The following is a 20,177-nucleotide window of genomic DNA, read 5'->3' as shown; positions in this document are numbered from 1 at the left end:
CAGCAGCAGTAGCAATAGCAGCGTGTTCAGCCACGCAGCTCAAAGTTGGCAGTGGCAGTAGCGGCTGCAGCCTCGCTGATCACTCCCTGCAGCAAGTGTCTACAGCCCTACTGATGAGTCCCAGCAAGTGGCTACAGCCTCACTGATGAGTCCCAGCAAGTGGCTACAGCCCCGCTGATGAGTCCCAGCAAGTGGCTACAGCCTCACTGATGAGTCCCAGCAAGTGGCTACAGCCTCACTGATGAGTCCCAGCAAGTGGCTACAGCCCCACTGATGAGTTCCAGCAAGTGGCTACAGCCTCACTGATGAGTTCCAGCAAGTGGCTACAGTCTCGCTGATGAGTCCCAGGAAGTGGCTACAGCCTCACTGATGAGTTCCAGCAAGTGGCTACAGCCCCACTGATGAGTCCCAGCAAGTGGCTACAGCCTCACTGATGAGTTCCAGCAAGTGGCTACAGCCTCGCTGATGAGTCCCACTAAGTGGCTACAGCCCCACTGATGAGTCCCAGCAAGTGGCTACAGCTCCACTGATGAGTTCCAGCAAGTGGCTACAGCCTCACTGATGAGTCCCACTAAGTGGCTACAGCCCCGCTGATGAGTCCCACTAAGTGGCTACAGCCCCACTGATGAGTCCCACTAAGTGGCTACAGCCCCACTGATGAGTCCCAGCAAGTGGCTACAGCCCCGCTGATGAGTCCCAGCAAGTGGCTACAGCCTCGCTGATGAGTCCCATCAAGCGGCTACAGCCCCACTGATGAGTCCCAGCAAGTGGCTACAGCCCCGCTGATGAGTCCCAGCAAGTGGCTACAGCCCCACTGATGAGTTCCAGCAAGTGGCTACAGCCCCACTGATGAGTTCCAGCAAGTGGCTACAGCCCCGCTGATGAGTCCCAGCAAGTGGCTACAGCCTCACTGATCACTCCCAGGAGGGGGGGGGGGGGGCGCCACCCTCGCGCCTACGTCACTCCGTCGCAGGCCCGCCTATTGGCCGCGCGCGCGTCACGTGCGCCAAACATTCCAGCTCGGCGTCGCGGCGACCACGAAGGCGAACAGGGTGGAGAGCGGAGAGAGACGCGGGGAGAGACACGGGGGGAGAGACACAGGGAGACGCGGGGAGAGACACGGGGGGAGAGACACAGGGAGACGCGGGGAGAGACACGGGGGGAGAGACACAGGGAGACGCGGGGAGAGACACGGGGAGAGAGAGAGAGACACGGGCAGAGACACGGGGGGAGAGACACAGGGAGACGCGGGGGGAGACACGGGGAGAGACGCGGAGAGAGACACGGGGAGAGAGAGAGACACGGGGAGAGACGCGGGGAGAGAGACACACGGGGAGAGAGACACGGGGAGAGACGCGGAGAGACACACGGGGAGAGAGAGACACGGGGAGAGAAAGACACGGGGAGAGAGACGCGGGGAGAGACACACGGGGGAGACGCACGGGGGAGACCGAGACGTGGATAGACGAGAGACGGAGCGACACGCCGGGGCCACTGGAGAAGACGCCGCCGCCGACGCCGCGGAGCAGGAGGAGTGAGCGCCGAGCCCGCGCCGCAGACGTGAGTAGAGTAGAGAGTAGACGAGAGAGAGGAGAGAGTGGAGGAGAGAGTGGAGAGTGTAGAGTGGAGTAGAGGAGAGTGTTGAGTAGATTAGAGAGAGGAGAGTAGATAGTAGAGTGGAGAGGAGAGAGATCGGAGCGGCGAGCAGGGGGGTCGAGAAGCGATACTGGCCCTGTCACTAGCCCTGTCACTCTGTCACTAACACTGTCACTACTAGCCCTGTCACTCTGTCACTAACACTGTCACTACTAGCCCTGTCACTCTGCCACTAGCACTGTCACTACTAGCACTGTCACTCTGTCACTAGCACTGTCACTACTAGCACTGTCACTAGCCCTGTCTGTCACTCTGTCACTAGCACTGCCACTAGCACTGCCACTAGGCCTGTCACTAACACTGTCACTAGCCCTGTCACTAACACTGTCACTAACACTGTCACTAGCCCTGTCACTAACACTGTCACTAACACTGTCACTACTAGCCCTGTCACTCTGTCACTAGCACTGTCACTACTAGCACTGTCACTCTGTCACTAGCACTGTCACTACTAGCACTGTCACTAGCCCTGTCTGTCACTCTGTCACTAGCCCTGTCACTAGCACTGCCACTAGCCCTGTCACTAACACTGTCACTAGCACTGTCACTAACACTGTCACTAACACTGTCACTAACACTGTCACTAGCACTGTCACTCTGTCACTAGCACTGTCACTAACTCTGTCACTAGCACTGTCACTCTGTCACTAACACTGTCACTAACACTGTCACTAACACTGTCACTAACACTGTCACTAGCACTGTCACTAGCACTGTCACTCTGTCACTAACACTGTCACTAACACTGTCACTAGCACTGTCACTAGCACTGTCACTAACACTGTCACTAGCACTGTCACTAGCACTGTCACTCTGTCACTAGCACTGTCACTAGCACTGTCACTAGCACTGTCACTCTGTCACTAGCACTGTCACTAGCACTGTCACTAACACTGTCACTAGCACTGTCACTAGCACTGTCACTAGCCCTGTCACTCTGTCACTAGCACTGTCACTAGCCCTGTCACTCTGTCACTAGCACTGTCACTAGCACTGTCACTAGCCCTGTCACTCTGTCACTAGCCCTGTCACTCTGTCACTAACACTGTCGCTAGCCCTGTCACTCTGTCACTAGCCCTGTCACTCTGTCACTAGCCCTGTCACTCTGTCACTAGCACTGGCACTCTGTCACTAGCCCTGTCACTAACACTGTCACTAACACTGTCACTAGCACTGTCACTAACACTGTCACTAACACTGCCACTAGCACTGTCACTAACACTGTCACAAGCACTGTCACTAACACTAACAATGACACGAGCACTGATACTACCCTGAAAGTAACACTTGCAATAAACCACCATTAAAACCAAGGCGAACACTAACCCTGACGCTAGCATTGTCACTGATATCATTAGCCTTGACACTAGCCTCGATAACGACACTTGCCCTGACACCAGCCCTAGAACTAGCACGACCAGTATTGCTCTTATCTTTACCCCTAACACAACATCAGCAATAACCCAAGCCCTGAACTCTACCATAACCACACATATAGCCCTGCCCGTAACTACCATTTTGCCCTACTTGACCCCATAACTCCAGCCATAGGAACACTTCTGACACTAATCTTAACCTTAGCTGTCGCAGTAGTTCTAGCTGTAACCCTCATCACAGCCCTACTGACACCTCCAACTGGCTTCTCTGGCTCTATTAACCCAAACCCCCTTAAACCCTTTAACCCTTTTGCTTCATCAAACCCTGGTTCAGCTTTTCCCTCCCCCCATAATCTCGATTTCTGGTTGTCACCGCTGACGGCTGCATGGACCGTGTCGTGGATTTGCAGCAGCCGGAAGCTGTTTGCTGGTGGCAGCGGTGGCGATTTAGTGTTTTGGCTGCTGCTGCTGTTCACGGTGTTTGCTGCTGCTGCTGTTGTGGTGTTGAGGTTGCTGACGGCTTCTTCTCGTTTGTTTGTGGCCATGTGGTGGGTCAGCAACAGGTTGGCCAACGACCGAATTCTTGAAGTTCAATGCCCCACCTTTTTATTGTTCACGGATTACGATTTAATGTACGTGTGTGTGTATGTGCTATTTTTGTTCATGTATATGAGAGTGTGGGATTGGGTGGACCGGCTAGGTGCTGGCCATCCCACACCCTCTCGTGTGCCGCGTCGGCCTTCGTAGGTGCTCGCTAACAGCACTTGACCCAACATTTTGTTAAGGCTATACGGGGGATCTTTGTCTTTGCTATTGGTGCAGCAGCTAAGCCAAGCATAGGTGAGATCTTCTCCAGAGCACTGTGCTAGTTTTTAAAAATAGTGTCTCTCGACTCTGGAGATTATCTTATTAATGAATGCAATTTAGCTTCTCATTAGGCAACATATCCGTAAAAGGAGCACCCTTTCGGCAGATATTTTACCGTTAATTATCAACAACCTTATGATCGTTCACCTTTAGTGCGTGTATTGTTAAACCCGTGATAAATGCATTGACGTGACCTTCACGGTAATATTGCTCTCGCACTACACATTTTGGTGCGAACACCGACCAGACTCTGCTAATGACCCATTAACCGTGACACATCAACTCCTACTTATCGTCGGTAAACGCTCACACCCATTGCGACACACTCCGGTTATGTGCATTGATTGGATCGTTCCCACTTCTCTTGCGTATCGTGATCGATCACGGCACGCATCGTTTGGGTTGTGCTCATCTCTGCACATGAACAGCTCGCTTGCGCCATTGTCACTTTTACACAGCGGACCGCTTGGCATAAACCATCTGCGATACCACGTGGAATATTAGCAATGAGGTTATTGCCGTAAACAGTATGAGTTGATATGTACTCCACTGTTGTGCTGTCCTGAGCTTTTCCCTGTTCCTCATACCTAACGTTGTTTTATGAGACATTAGTAATCGCTGAAACAACATGTTATCATCACCAGCGATGGTCCATCTACCGCTGGATGAAGGCTTCCCCAAGCCGTCACCATCTCTCATGATCCTGCTACGCAGTAATCTCGTGAGCGCCTGCGCACGAGCTGATTTCATCGCGAAGTCTCCTCCTGTTCCCAAATTTGGCTCAAAATGTCTTTCCAACTGCGCACCTCACCGTGCTTATTTGGCTCTTTACTAGTTTTAGATTCTTTTGAATCACCTATTCTATCCTTGCATGTGGAAATGTGCTCAGGAGTTAAATGCCAAATGTCCAGCTCTGCTTGACACGAGAGGGGCTTCAGGAGAGAGTTGGGGGTGTCATTCTGCTATTCCTCCTCCCTTCAAGGTGTGTAGACTACACAGTAGTGGTTTACTACGTAGTCCATAGTTTGGGTTCCGTGGCCACAATCGCACTGTAGATGTGTCTTTAATTTCCACTTCATGAAGGAGATGTGGACATCGGCCTGTTGATGATGATGCTCTGATGCGGTCAATCGTTGCACCGGTGTCATCGAGGAATGTCAAAATCCAGGAGGAGTGATGTGGAGTGTGGGGAAACCTCCAGGGCCCTTTGGAAGGAGACCTGTGCATTAGTCGTTCGACCCCTGTACCTTCAAGGATTCCAATCCTCCTGTGTAGCGTAACTGCTTCAGTATGAATGTTGTCCGAATGAGCAAAGTGGGTACGTTTAAAATTATCAACTAGTCTACTTACAAAATAAATAAATATTCACAGAATCATTTTCATGTTAAATAATTGCAGTTATTAGCAGTGGCTGTAAGCCAAATCAATTTGTATGCACTCTGCTCTCAGAATAATTGCATAATCAGCAATTTCAGAATTTAAAATGTCCAGCAGTTGTTGCTTATACACGCTCGTCTTTTTACTATAGTTTGTTTTTCCGAGCACAACCATTTTGCACGAAACTGTAATTCATTTATACCAGGAATACAGTATTAATAAATTGGAAATGGAACACGTGTTTTGAGTAATGCGTATAACAGTATTTTAACTGAATACTAGATCTTATCACAGCATATTGCGTTTTCAGGATTATATGGTTCCATCTAAATTTGTTATAATTATAAATTAACTTTGATGAAAAAGACATCGTGTGTGCAATGTTTAAGCTGATTAGTCATCTTTGGCAATGCATTACCACTCCACTTTCACTTGTTGTTGTTCTCAGGTTGAGAGAGACAGTTGATTGGGTAGCCTGCCTCCCCGCTAATGTACCTTGATGCATTTTCACAACCCACTCATCAAAGTGCCCTCTCGAGTGTAGCAGACTGTTGTGCTGCTTCGTTAAGCATTCATTCAGTCTGCGTTTGTAAGAGGCGGCAAAAGCCTCGTTGACACGAGCCTTCTGTGTACCAAGATGTCACAAAATTATGCATAGTCGTGTGTTTTACTGCCTCCAGAACACGGTTTGGATCGCCTAATGCAAGCAATCAGACATGTTTTCAAATATCCATTGGCTATGAAAGTGCCGGCAGACCATTGCAATGTTGAGAGCACAGTGTTTTGATTTCCACCAGACCAGCTAATGCAATGCTCAGCACACCCCGAATTTAATGTAAAACATGAACGCACGGACGGAAAGCCCCGTGCATTGCAATGAAGAACATCATGGTGGTAGCTGGCGTGGTCGTGGTTGGTTTGTTGGGAACGATTTTGACTATTCAAGGCGATGAGGCTATACATTTTGTCCCATCACTACTTTTATTTGATAATCTACAAATGTGAACCTCATTTTTCAATCGGTGCAACTGCCTTGCACGAAGAGCTCATATTTAAAGGCATTGTTTTTAAAAATATATATTAATTAATTTCAGTGAGTTACCATCTCATTTTTTTATATTGACAAACATTTGTATTGCCTTATGTTGAATTTAAAGTAGGTCCAATGCTCACGTATTTAATTAGCACTAGCCGCATTAGGTCAATGTGTGTTATACAGGTAGGAACAACAGTTCCACACTGCCCACCAGGGATTATTTGTCTGTCGTGCATAGGATTGGTTGAAGTGCATCACGTGACTGCGAGCTTTCTGTCGTGCACGAATGCGCTGTCCAACCAAGTTCCTACCTGCCCACTCCGAAGGAACGTGTTTTGAAGGGCTGGTTTAATATATCGTTTGCTGCTAATGTTGGTTGACAATGTTGCGTGGATGTGGCAATCACTTTACTCGTCACGGATCTACAGAATTGGCGGGGTGGGGTATTCGTCTTGTGGCTGCTATAGCTGCGTCGGCACTAGGGAGCCACTCTTAATTTAGGTTCATCTTTGGAAAAAAATGAACTGTATGAAAGGACCCGACTTTATTTCATGACACCAGAGTACAATTGCGAGCGCACAGGGACCGTTGTTTGAATGCCGAGTGAAAACGCTGCATAGCACCATACATTTTTTCGTGAGTTTGCGAAGTCACAAGTTTCTAAGTAAATTGTAATTTCTTGAACATGTTTTCATTGTGTCTTGGCTTTAAAAAAATTATGTTTGGAGAAAGGTCTATTTTTTCGTGACTGCAGGGATTCATATTCTTGGTTCTTTTGGTAAAGTCACGTAGAAGGGAAATAATATTTGTTATTATTTATTGTTTCCCTTCTACGTGATTTTACCGAAAGAACCAATAATATAAAGGTCTAATTGTTACACAAATTATGAGAATTGTAACAAGAAATGGCTGTACACTCGCTATCTGATGGCAGTGGCATGTGATAGTCGTTATATTTCAATCAAGAGTTGGCTATCAGTGCTCTCCACTCCTTGCGCCTATTCCACTGAAAACTCAAGACCTTCTACCCTATGACTGACTGCTTGCTATCTAAAAAAGAAACATGCGTGCAGCTTCTGTACAGCGCCTTGACATGCAGTCACATGCAGATGCTATATAAATCTAAATTATACTGGATTGTATTTTTGCCACAAGTACGTTTGGCCCGCAGGTGCAAAACGTTTTATTCGCAGGGCATCTAGATTTTACACTGTGCCTTTTCACAAATCACAGCGATGCTGTTGCATGTTTGTTGGGATGACGATGTTGCTCGCTTCTAGGCTGCGTTCAATTACACCTAATGCTGATCATGCCCCTAATGGCGTTTGCGCTGCACGGCGTTTGCAAGGAGGGAAGCCGAGGACAGAAAGGAAAACGGGCATTACTTTCCCTCCACCTGTGGCCGATTAAGAACAATTTTTTTGTTACATTTGCACCGTAACGACGTACAGTGTTTGCCGATTTTCTCCCAAAAACTATAAGCGATCGGCTTCGCTCTGAACGTTTTACTCCAGAATACGCAGTTTTCGTTGCACATCACAATGGCGTATTCAGTTCATTAGCATGCAACCTGGGCCTTCGGCTGTTTTGCCAGGTGGCTATTAGAGCAGGCTGTCGAGGTGTTCACCCACGAGCGCTGTCACTAAACGGGAAGTGCTTCTGTGCGAGCCAGGAGGAGGCCGAATCGGCCGCACGCTGCACCTTTTGTAGGCAGCTCTGGGCTTGGATGCTCGCTGGGAGGCGTTGACCTTTACGCTCGTGGTTCGTGCGCTGAGCGACTTGGTGATGGCCGTCAAAGCTAATCCTCTGACAAACAAAAATAACATTTCAGGAACCCTGCCAGGGGGGACCTACAGGCCAGGAGCATCGGCACAAACACTCTGAGGGTTCTCCTTTTGTTAATTAATAAAATGGCGATGGTTACTGGAGTGCTAAATAGTATAATTTATTTGATTGTTATTATTGTGTTTGTGTTAATGCTTCATTGCGTTAACTTGAGCACACTTCATGTGCTTATTATGATTACGATGTCGATAAGGACTGTTGTAAATACAGAATATGCCCCTGGTATTTCTATTCTCAGTCTGCGGTGGCTGCATCTTAATAGTTTTCTGACATTTATTTCTGAGTTACGTTAAGATAACGTCATGCCCTTTAAGGAAATATGCCTATGCTAATATTGGATTTGTTTCTCAACCAATAATAAATCGTAAGCTGCTGATTTATTAAGCATTGATATATATCATCACAGCTGCTTGTCCAAGCCAAATATTTTATTAAAATGTAATTAAATAAATGTGACCCACATAAGTGTGTTTAAGCCTTTCATATATTTACCTAAAATATGCCGGTCAAAAAATCATTTTGACTTTTCACAATCTCCTGTGAGCTTGGGTTGAGATTGATGGCAGTTGGCAGGGTTTAATGTTGAAATTCCTAAGATGTTTAAGTCCCTTGCTTAGCTCTGACATTTAAGGTTAGGTACCGAATTTATTTCGGTATATATTGAGTCACGGAAAACATCCATGTATGAATATTCATTGCCCTAGTGATGGTCAAAATGCCAGGGTTCCTACATTGTTAAAAGGTCAAATGCAGATAAATGAGACAATTGTTTACATGCAATCTTAGATCTGCGTGTAGAGCACTTCAACACATCATAGATGTATTCATAATCATCTCTTAATTATGACAGGTTTTGTACAAAATACAATTTTGGAAAAGCTTTTTTTTATCGACATGGGTCATGTTTAAATTGTCAATACATGCATTATTCACATAGTTCTGAAGTCGTTACGTGGGTTAAGGAAAGCAAACTTGATTTCTGGTCCTGAGTTCTCATCCTCTTGCCACATATCTCAGCTCTGCAGGACCTCATACCTGCATCTTTTCAACATCTCTTGTGTCCGCCATTTCCTTACCCTAGCTGATGCCGTGACCATCATGCATACCTTCATCTTCATCCAATCTTGACTGCTGCAACTCTCTCCCTCGCCAATCCCTTTGTCTGCTAACTCCAGGCGATCCAAAATGCCGCTGCCAGACTTCTCACCCACACCTGCAGTAGACGACACACATCACCCCTATAACTCCACTGCCTCACCGTCCATTCCCAGATCAGATTTCAAGATCACCATCTTCAAGATCCTCCATGGACATGCCCTCTTACCTTTTCCCACGAATATGACTATTCCTTTCCACTCACTCTCTGCTCAGGCAACTAAGGTTTTCTGTCAAAGCCTCGCAGACAAGTTTCAGTGGAAGGCCACCTATTTCAGTCTCCTACCCTCATAGTCCAGAATTCCCGTTCCCCAGCCAACCTTGCTGTCGACTGTGTTCATTTGTAGGCTCAAAACGATTGTTTTTTTCCCTCTCTGACTGACTGGCTCTTTAAAATAAACATTCACGCTGTTTTTGAACACCATCATGAGATAGTCACAGTTCGATCCTACGTTAATCCAAATTGTTTTGTATTTCATAACCTTTTAACGTGCAGTAGAATGTGTTGTCTCGCTGCTTCGCACCCTACCACCCCTTAAACACCGTAAGTCAAGCGGCAATTTCATTCATTTCTGTGTTGTATGCGCCAAGGCAGATGAATCAACAAAAAATAATAATACCCGGTTAACAGTGGAGCCGAGTTGCGCTGTGACAAACACAAAAACAAAACTATGACATCATCCTCTTCGCTCGACTTGAACAAGTTGAGAGCACGAGCGTGAAGCAGCAGCAGCACCACCAGCACCACCAGCTCAAGTTCGGCGAGAGTGGCGTGGCTTTGGGGGGGGGGAAGCGAGCGTAATTGCCTCCCCCTGGCAGGAGGGCCTGGGGGCCCGACAAGGGAGGTCTCAGGAAGTGAGGCGGTGTTGCCCCCCTCCTCTCCCTCCACCGTCGCCCCCGACCCAAACGTGCGCGTGGGGTAAGGACGGGCCGAAGGGGGTGAGCAATGGTCGCCGCCCAGGGCTGCCACCATTATAAACGAAACTTTTCTCTGTTACCAGGTAAGCTGAGCTCGATATGTATGGATCTTTTTCAGAAGCTACCTGGCTTTCACAAATGAGAGCTCGACGAAGTGGCTTGTCATCATCACGTGGAACATTTACAGCGGCAGCCAAAGACTCTAAACGCGTGGATGTTGATTCGAAATGTGTCTGTGAAAACCGGAGAAAAATCCACGTGACCACGGGGAGAACATGCAAACTCCAAATACACAGGCGTCAGGGTCGAGGTGGAACCCACGACCTCTTGTGTGGCAGGCGAGGCAGTTAACATCTCGCCACCGCGACGCCCTTCCTTGCCACGGTGTCCCCCGGTTTCGGGGCTCCCTCGCGTGTGCCGTGTCAGGGGCGAGACCTCGGCTTCTTGCCTGCAAGGCTGCTGCCAAGGTCAAAGACGTATAAAAGAAAATAAAAAGTACCGAGCGTGGCCTTTATAGTTGCTGCAGTGCAATAGATTTACGTCTGTTTGCGTTTGATATGCGTCATCCTTAAAAGAGACCAGGAGTTGCCCAGAAACATGGCCCCGGGTGGATTTTAGCGCGGAGACGCCGAAAACTAGGGGTGTAACTATTGAACCTCTCTACTGCTGCCCTAATACGGTGATTTGATGAATCGTCTTGATTCAGGGCTGCAGTTTCATTAAATAGTAGAAATTTTGTAACTTTTCTACAGTTTTCTTCACTCTATTAGCCGAAATGTAACATTTGCAAATAATGTGCATAGATATGAAAGCGTCTGTTCTTGCAAACGCGATCAAATACATTAACCCATGCATCGTGCACCTGAATCAATGTAACTCAATTAATCAATGCTTTGTTATCGTCCTCGTGAAATGCCTACACCGTTGTGTGCCAGCAGCACCTTAAAAAACCCAGTGCACTGATTCTGGCTGGGCTGCCGAGGTCAATAACAATTCATTACCAGCACAGTGGAACTTTATTAACGGGGATGGGATTGAATATGGCCAGACAACTCAGTTAAGCTCCATTAGACTGACACGTTCAACATGAACACAGTCTGTATGTTATTGTTTGTTCGGGTCTTCCTGCAAGGTAACACCAGAGGCAAACATGATCAAATATTATCAGCATCGTCAGCCATGTTCTATCCACTGCTATATGAAGACCTCCCCTACCCCATCACTGTCTCTTTCGCAGTCCTTGTTGTCCCACAATTCTTTTCACTCCTGCAAATGAGCTCATCACCCTGGTCTGTCTTCAATAACTGCCATAGGCACTGTGTGTGTGTGTGTATGTTGAACTTTTTGCGTATCGTACGTAGCCAACCGTTGTACCCCTTTGCGTGTTCCAGCAATTACTTCCTTTTGTTCAGCAAAATTGTTGTACGTGACGTTTTTTTTTAAATCTCGTTAAGTTCTTCATTTGCTGGAGTTCAAGTGTTATATTAATGGCTATGCAATATGCAACTTTGGGATGGTTACTACTTTCACCATTTATATTGATGCCTTTTATATCAGTTTTTCTCAAAACACATTCCTGCGGAGGGAGCTGGTAGGAACGTTGGGTTGCTCGGTCAAGGGCCAGGGTCAACGGCGGCGTGGTGTATTCCGCAAATATGCCCGACTGTGAGGGCAGGCACAAGCCGGCGTGAGTAGGTTAAACGTTGAGTTTGATAAGGGCACCACGGGGTGACCAGCCCCTCCCCACCCAGCCCCACCCCTCCCACCCCTCACCCAGCCCCACCCTCCCCACCAAGCCCCTCCCCACCCAGCCCCTCCCCACCCTCCCCACCCAGCCCCACCCTCCCCACCCAGCCCCTCCCCACCCTCCCCTCCCCACCCAGCCCCTCCCTGCACGACGGACGGACACAATAATCCCCAGGAGGTTCCTACCAGTAATATCTTCTGTTCTAACATTGTAGAGAGAATATCTTCTTACTTGGCTATTCGTCTGATTTGTACTTTGTTACTTTGTTATGCAGTCTCAATAGTCATGATAGGTAGTTTTTTTTATAGTTGTTTATTAAGTGTCGGTTTGTGGATGAATAAATAGTTTCTGCTCAATTGGTTGTCTTTACATAATCTACAAAAAGCCACGCAAAGTGTGACTTGATATTCTTGATATGTTTATCTGTCTCTAATGGAATCTCGTTGATATCATGCCTTGAGTGGTAGTATACACATTTTATAAAACCAGCTATATCCGTCTGTTTAGAATTCCTCCGAGTGATGATGCCTCTATTATATATATCGTGGTTCCATCTTGCTTAGCTAGCACTTATATTCGATGTTAACCAATCATCGACTTTCTTTTGACTGCTTTCATGCTCCCACTGGTTGTTATGACATGTTCAATCATGTCTGTGGTATGTTCTCAAAATTTTTTCCTAAGTTTTTGTCGAATGTTTTTACAGAGTTTTCGTTTGACATTTTTTTTATCCCCTCTCCTATCTGATTTTCATCGATGTGCATTTTGCGGCTTCAGAGATGTCTTCTCTTCTGGTGTTTTATATATTTTGCCCTCTGATTTGAGTCCACTGTCCACTACAGTGTTAGTTATCTCATTAATTTAAAAAGTTGTGATATTCATTCACTGACTTTGCTTACTCATTTTGCTCCTATAGTGAGGACTGAGAGAGGAGAATTATTATTTGAGTTCACGGACATCACTGACATGAAGTTTAACGAGTCTACAGAATGGACATGAGGAGTCTAAGTGGATCAATGACAAATCATATTGGCTTGTTTCTCACGGACGAACCCAAGATTGTCAGAGATCGCTTTGTCCTCAGCAACTCTAGAGCAGGAAGTAATCACGGGCTGGTGCAATACAAGTTACATTTCAAACATTGGCAAAGAGAGGACGGAACTAATTGCAGCTAATTACCAAGACGGCTAACATCAAAACCGGGTTCAGGAAGTGGCCTAGTTTGGACTGGTTATAAGCAACAGATTCCAATCCCTGTACACAAACAGGGTACAGTAAAATAAATTCCAATACAAGAAATGTATAGGTTTGCTTTTACTTAAACATCTGCAAGGAAAACATCTGCACAGAAAATGAATGCCAAAACATATTTCCATATCGTTTACGTTACGTCTAAATGCAACTGGACACCAAGCAGCTGTACAGAAACTGGCTTACGTGTATCATGAAGAGCAAAAGGAAGGAGTCTATATATTTTTAAAGCAAAGTGCAACTGAAAACACATACGTAGAGGAGAATAGGAATGTCTTGAGCCTGGAATTTAACAGTGGCAGGGAGTCAGTAGCACGCCTTTCGTTTTTGTTGTACTCTTATAACTTTTTGGCGTGCCCCCGACTGGACGTCTGTGAAAAAGAGCTTCATAGCTCATAGGATTTCTCTAGGATAAATAAAAGTTCCAGATCATGCAGCCAGCAACAGCAAAGGGGAGTGACCTCCCATGGACTGGAGAGTTATTAAAGGTTTTGCCAAAAGGCCTTGGTGGCTGGAGTGGAGTCTTAATAATATATGCGGTATAATTATCAAGTCCTAAGCATATGAGTCATTTTACAACATGAACTTGTGATGGTGAGAGCACATGTACTATCAAAGTTAAACTCCGGCCTTGTGGCCGACGAAACGACCTGTGACTGTGAATGCTATTGAACCAGTTTGCACCGAGCAATCAGAGTGCCAACACTGCCTGATAATTTCTAAACTAAACTATGAACTTTTTTTTATTCAACCAGGTAAGCTCTTTTTCAGAAGCGACATGGCCACAAATGATAGTTCAACAAAGTGGCTTATGTGGAAATTTATAACAGCTAAATACTCTTATGCGCATTTTTTGAAAAGTGGAGGGAAAAACCGGAGAACCCGGAGAAAAATACACGCAATCACGGGGAGAACATGCAAGTCCACAGGTGTTAGCGTCGAGATCCAACCCACAACCTCCTGTATAGCAGGCGAAGTAGTTAACATCTCGCCACCCTGGCGTCACCTAACTATGCCATCTGGTGTTGAAATCGCCGAAGACCGTGTCAGACCACCATGGCACCTGATGCCAGCTGATGACATCCGCGCTGCACACAGACATTGAGCTTAATATGCATCCTTCCGCACCGCTCTGCACGTGCTGCATTTCCAATTCCCCATCACTTAGAATTCACGGCACACTTGTGCGTGCTTCACCGGGCGCACGGTGCTCTGTAACCAGAGCAGGTGGAGCTACGTTGTCATTGTGGTATTGGTGAAAAGGTGAAATGGAAAGCCGCAATTTAAAAATATAAACATTGTGGGTTGCAAGCAGTCACACCGTGAACACAACCGAATGTCGTGTATGTTTAACGTCTTGGCATAGGCAGTGTTGTACTAAGTGATATATACAACACTTACTGTTTTTAAAAGCATATCAAATGTAGGCAAGAAGTTTGTTTTTATTTATATTACCCATTAATCATGAGTAAAAGGTGGAAGGAATAGATGTAGCCTTGCAATTGCCTGCTCATGCCCCTGTGTGTGGAAAGGTGTCCACTAGGGGCAGCTCTAGAGTAGCCACTCTTAGAGGATGTTTGGCCTACGCTTCCGCACTGGCTAGACATCCTGGAAGAGGTGGGGGTACCCACACTTTACCACACCACACGTGACCTGCAGAATCATTAACTGCGGTGTGACCCATTTCTACTGCTGGCTTACAGAAGCTGGGGATGGGGGAGGGGGCGGGGGAATAGGACAACTTGCCCGAACCATAGGTAATGTGTTGTAAGTGGATTAAGTCTCATGTTACGCTGAAAAGATGAAATACCTGCACTACTGTGCATATGTAATACTTTCCCTATTGTGTGGTGCTAATGGTGGTAGTGGTCTTGACTTGCCTGTCCCCTTGGCCAGGAGCAGTCTGTGGTGTGTGCAATAATACGCCCAAGTGCGGGGCGTGGGATATGCGTGTGCCTGCGCGATAGAATCACGTCCAGCACAGGAATGTGATCACCTGCGGTTCTTCCTGCCTCACGTTGGCCCGCGGCCTGAGCGTTGCAGTCTGCGTCCATGTCGATGTTGTGAATACCGAGGGGGTTAAATGTGATCCTGCTGCTCGGGCTGCTGTGCATTGCAACGGAGACATTTTATGCACCGTGATTGACACTGTCATTTTTTATCGTTTGCAACAATATGTCGGTCGTGTTCTGATTCGAAAGTGTATATTACACACAAGCGTGTGACCAAATCGACCGGGATGTACCCGAGCTTTATCAGATCTCGGAATCATGGATGGGTGACCATGATGCATTAAAACACGAAACTAAAACTAGATATTTTTACCAGGTAAGGCCCCACTGAGCTATCTAGCTCAGAAGCGAGCTGGTCACAAATGATAGCCCAATGAAGTGGCTTATCATGTGCAAATGAATTGAAGCCAAATCCTCTAATCGCATGTTTCTAAATGTCGAGGGGAAAAAAACCGGTCGGACCCAGGGAAACATCCACACGACCACGGGGACAACATGCAAACGCCACAATGCAGGTGTCAGGGTCGGGATCCAACCCACGACCTCCTGTATACCAGGCAAGGTGGTTAATATATCGTCACCGCGGCGAGATGTTAGCAAGTGTCATAGACTGATACGGTCATACAGGGATATGTCAGCAGAGGGCAGTGCCGCGGAAGCCAATGTTTTACTGTACCATATTCCAACATCTATGCTTCCCACCTTCATCAGTTCACACGGAGCAGTGTGTTGTTCAAGATGTGCTCGTATATATTCGAAATTATTTAACACGTTCCTTCGGGGTGGGCAGGTAGGAACTTGGTTGGACAGCGCATTCGTGCACGACAGAAAGCTCGCGATCACGTGACTCACTTCAACCAATCCGGGAGCGTTTGGGAGGGGCTATGCACGACAGACAAATAATCCCTGGTGTTGTTCCTACCTGTAAAAACCACACGTACATTGAGATTGATGTGTTGTCTTAAAAAAATAAGGGATTTACGCTGTATTGCCCTTGCATGGAAATGAGTGCTTGAAATACATTGTAACTGCTTATTATTTCCTATCTTCTGCATAACTTATCTTATTTCTATCACATGTTGTCATCGATGGTCTCCATATAGATTGACGGACGTCACAATGGCATGACGGCAAAGGCATCAGAAGCCCTCAGGCCTCGGCGCACTATTGCTCAAGACAATTGTGCCTGGAGACGCGGATAAATCCATACCACATCGGTGTCCCACGGAGAGCGTCATGAACTCCCACAGCCAGCCAGGTGAGAGCCCGTGCTCCAGCCGCTCGGTACCGTTGTACCGTCTCGTCTTTCTTGGTATTAGCTTGGGTGTCTAAATTGTGTGCGTTCTGAGAAAGCTTCACTTTTATTGTGCTTGCAGTTCTCACGAGAGCCAGAGCATTCCATTGAGGTGTAATCACAGGTCCAGGCGCCCTGGCTGCTTGTGTAAGAGTTGTGCACATTTTTAGTAAATTGGCATTTTCAACGTTGTCCCCCCTCAGCACTCCTACCCATATTTACTTATATCGCTAATCTGTTATGTTTAACTTTTGACATTTCTCCCAACGTTTTTCCACAGCCAACTGGTTCCGTTTCCAATCCGCACAGCCATGCCACGGTTGCAGCTTGTTCTAGCTTCACTTGGAGTAAACAAGTTGAAAAAATGCAGTGTTTTTATGTCAATGCTAAAGAAATGTGGCTTGCATTAAGAGAAAATGTGGCACATTTATCAGGGCGTATATCATCGGAGAGTAAAACTCACGAGTGACCTGAATTTAACGACGTGAGATTTTTATGGCCAAAATGTAACTTCTCCATCTCTTCAACGACAGGTCACAAGTTGTCACATCATTTCCACTGCTTCACCCACCACCACACACTCTCATTGCTGGACCTCAATAAAACACAGATATTCAAAACATCTGTTTTAAAGAGAGAGTCTTATTAAAGGGTTTGGCTTATAAAAAGCAACTTTTGTTTCAGATATAGGAATTAAAGATGAAAATATAATATTCCATGGCATCTGTTCACCTTCTGCATGATGTAAAGACATAATTGCTTTGTGTCAGATGCTATACAGAGGTTCTTTGTTTAGTCCACAGTGAATCATTGTAATTTGTAAGCACAACATTTAGGGGTACTTAAGAAAATATTTTAACATATCTTAATTTACAGATACACTGCTACATTCGTGCTTATCGCTTCAAATTCGCATGCGCAATTGATACAGTATTCAAAGCCAAAGGGAAACTCACAGAGAGGTCTGGTTACAATTTAAACGTTAGGCCAATCATTTGTTAATATTCATGGCCACAGTCTTGCAAACGTCCTTATTATTTTGTCTACTGGTTTTCATTGTGGACTTTGGGAGCACCTAAATTAACTCAGAGGCAGATACGGTTTCTTGATTTCTAAAAATTATTTGGTGTTTAAATTTCTTTATCTAAACGCCAGGCTATTGCCACCAGAATGTTTAAACAATTAAGGACGTGCAGTGCACAGGTATACAGTGAGGGAAAAAAGTATTTGATCCCCTGCTGATTTTGTGCGTTTGCCCACTGACAAAGATATGATCAGTCTTTAATTTTTTTATGATAGGTTTATTTGAACAGTGAGAGACAGAATAACAACAAAAAAAATGCAGAAAAACGCATGTCAAAAATGTTATAAATTGATTTGCATTTTAATGAGGGAAATAAGTATTTGACCCCTCTGCAAAACATGACTTAGTACTTAGTGGCAAAACCCTTGTTCTTGGTTCTTTCGGTAAAGTCACGTAGAAGGGAAGTAATAAAATAATAAAAATAAAACATAATAAAATAAAATAATTCTCACGACGTTTCGGCTACAACGCAAGCAGCTGAAGACGGCTGCTTGCGTTGTAGCCGAAACGTCGTGAGAATTATTTTATTTTATTATGTTTTATTTTTATTATTTTATTACTTCCCTTCTACGTGACTTTACCGAAAGAACCAAGAAGATGGATCCCTGCAGTCACGAAAGCTTTAAATCGAAAAATAAAACCCTTGTTGGCAATCACAGAGGTCAGACGTTTCTTGTAGTTGGCCACCAGGGTTGCATACATCTCAGGAGGGATTTTGTCCCACTCCTCTTTGCAGATCTTCTCCAGGTCATTAAGGTTTCGAGGCTGACGTTTGGAAACTCGAACCTTCTGCTCCCTCCACAGATTTTCTATGGGATTAAGGTCTGGAGACTGGCTAGGCCACTCCAGAACCTTAATGTGCTTCTTCTTGAGCCACTCCTTTGTTGCCTTGGCTGTGTGTTTAGGGCATTGTCATGCTGGAATACCCATCCACGACCCATTTTCAATGCCCTGACTGAGGGAAGGAGGTTCTCACTCAAGATTTGACGGTACATGGCCCCGTCCATCGTCCCTTTGATGCGGTGAAGTTGTCCTGTCCCCTTAGCAGAAAAACACCCCCAAAGCATAATGTTTCCACCTCCATGTTTGACGGTGGGGATGGTGTTCTTGGGGTCACAGGCAGCATTCCTCCTCCTCCAAACACGGCGAGTTGAGTTGATGCCAAAGAGCAAAATTTTTGTCTCATCTGACCACAACACTTTCACCCAGTTGTCCTCTGAATCATTCAGATGTTCATTGGCAAACTTCAGACGGGCATGTATATGTGCTTTCTTGAGCAGGGGGACCTTGCGGGCGCTGCAGGATTTCAGTCCTTCACGGCGTAGTGTGTTACCAACTGTTTTCTTGGTGACTATGGTCCCAGCTGCCTTGAGATCATTGACAAGATCCTCCCGTGTAGTTCTGGGCTGATTCCTCACCGTTCTCATGATCATTGCAACTCCACGAGGTGAGATCTTGCATGGAGCCCCATGCCGAGGGAGATTGACAGTTATTTTGTGTTTCTTCCATTTGCGAATAATCGCACCAACTGTTGTCACCTTATCGCCAAGCTGATTGGCGATGGTCTTGTAGCCCATCCCAGCCTTGTGTAGGTCTACAATCTTGTCCCTAACATCCTTGGAGAGCTCTTTGGTCTTGGCCATGGTGGAGAGTTTGGAATCTGATTGATTGATTGCTTCTGTGAACAGGTGTCTTTTATACAGGCAACAAGCTGAGATTAGGAGCACTCCCTTTAAGAGTGTGCTCCTAATCTTTGCTCGTTACCTGTATAAAAGACACCTGGGAGCCAGAAATCTTTCTGATTGAGAGGGGGTCAAATACTGATTTCTCTCATTAAAATGCAAATCAATTTATAATATTTTTGACGTGCGTTTTTCTGGATTTTGTTGTTGTTATTCTGTCTCTCACTGTTCAAATAAACCTACCATTAAAATAATATACTGATCATTTCTTTGTCAGTGGGCAAACGTACAAAATCAGCAGGGGATCAAATACTCTTTTCCCTCACTGTAACCTCTGAGCTTGGCTGGTCGCTGCTTGATTAGGCATTGGCCAGCGAGGGTCTCTGTGGTGTGTGTCGTATTATTTTAGTAAGTCGCATGCCACGTGTGCCTTCGTGGCCCACTCCAAGAGGCTGCTGGTGTCAGATGGCCGAGGATTTTTCATTCAGCTAATTTAGTGTTAGGTAAATCAATGGCACGAGCAAATCACTTTCCATTGAATCCAGGGCACCAGTGACCAGCGTATGCAGCTTTGCGGCTCGGCTTGCTGTGGAAAGGAACTTGGTAAAATGCTAATCGTGCAATTAAGAAACATTTGTTTGAATACGCTGGACTGTGCTGCATATTAGCATTTAGAAATAACCATAATTTTTTCATGTGCTGGCCATGATGTGCCCCGCAATTATTCAGTTTTACAGTGCGTCGCATTTCAGTGGGTATGTAAAACAGGACCTGTGGTGCAGGGGGAATAATCTGTGTTGGTCCACACAGCTATCACCCCCATTAACCCGACTTCAGGCACTGGGCAGGAAATTTAAGGTATGTTGTTGAAACCCTG

At 46.0% G+C, this 20,177-nt stretch overlaps 1 protein-coding gene across 1 annotated transcript in view; it reads left to right on the top strand.

The window, feature by feature from the left end:
* The first annotated feature begins 1,332 nt into the window (after nucleotides 1–1,332).
* LOC133349778 (histone deacetylase 4-like) overlaps nucleotides 1,333–20,177 on the top strand; it is an 84,077-nt gene continuing 65,232 nt past the window's right edge. The window contains exons 1-2 of the mRNA XM_061563507.1: nucleotides 1,333–1,560; nucleotides 16,344–16,498. Coding sequence (XP_061419491.1) covers nucleotides 16,477–16,498 — 22 coding nt within the window. The 5' untranslated portion in view covers nucleotides 1,333–1,560; nucleotides 16,344–16,476. The remainder of the gene's footprint in view (nucleotides 1,561–16,343; nucleotides 16,499–20,177) is intronic.

This window comes from Lethenteron reissneri, chromosome 31 (assembly GCF_015708825.2).
Source record: "Lethenteron reissneri isolate LAM-NWPU_2019-01 chromosome 31, ASM1570882v1, whole genome shotgun sequence".
NCBI lineage: Eukaryota > Metazoa > Chordata > Hyperoartia > Petromyzontiformes > Petromyzontidae > Lethenteron > Lethenteron reissneri.
The sequence above is the reverse complement of the archived record's forward strand: the minus strand, read 5'-3'. Positions and strand labels throughout refer to the sequence as shown.